This window comes from Antrostomus carolinensis, unplaced genomic scaffold (assembly GCF_000700745.2).
Source record: "Antrostomus carolinensis isolate BGI_N321 unplaced genomic scaffold, ASM70074v2 scaffold29758, whole genome shotgun sequence".
Classification (NCBI taxonomy): Eukaryota; Metazoa; Chordata; class Aves; order Caprimulgiformes; family Caprimulgidae; genus Antrostomus; species Antrostomus carolinensis.
In genome coordinates this window covers 1-320 of record NW_010331355.1, presented here as the reverse complement: position 1 = coordinate 320, position 320 = coordinate 1, and the positions used below count along the sequence as shown (strand labels likewise).

The 320-nt window shown below is 59.4% G+C and overlaps 1 protein-coding gene across 1 annotated transcript in view; it reads left to right on the top strand.

Moving 5' to 3' along the window:
- The window catches only part of LOC104529020 (short stature homeobox protein), a gene marked incomplete at both ends in the record, with an annotated part of 4,735 nt that extends 4,612 nt beyond the window's left edge, over nt 1–123 (top strand). Inside the window, one exon of the mRNA XM_010173196.1 lies at nt 35–123. Within this exon, the coding sequence (XP_010171498.1) occupies nt 35–123 (89 nt within the window). The remainder of the gene's footprint in view (nt 1–34) is intronic.
- Nucleotides 124–320: the final 197 nt, after the last annotated feature.

The following is a 320-nucleotide window of genomic DNA, read 5'->3' as shown; positions in this document are numbered from 1 at the left end:
TTCGCCGCTCCCCCGGCCTTGTCTCTCCCCGCAGGTGTGATCCTGGGAACCGCCAGCCATTTAGACGCCTGCAGAGTGGCCCCCTATGTGAATATGGGAGCCTTGAGGATGCCTTTCCAACAGGTAGTTAGCTCCGGTTTTATTTTCCTTTCCCTCGACAAGCCCCGACCCCCGTTCGTTCGCACGTTTACCAGTGCCATTTATATAGAAGTTGGCACGTATTAAAAACAGGCTGTAAAAACTTCGTGAAGGAGCCCTCGCCCGCCTGACGGGAGCTCAGCGCCCCTCGGGCCCGGGAAGGGGGCCGAGCGGGGGGTCCC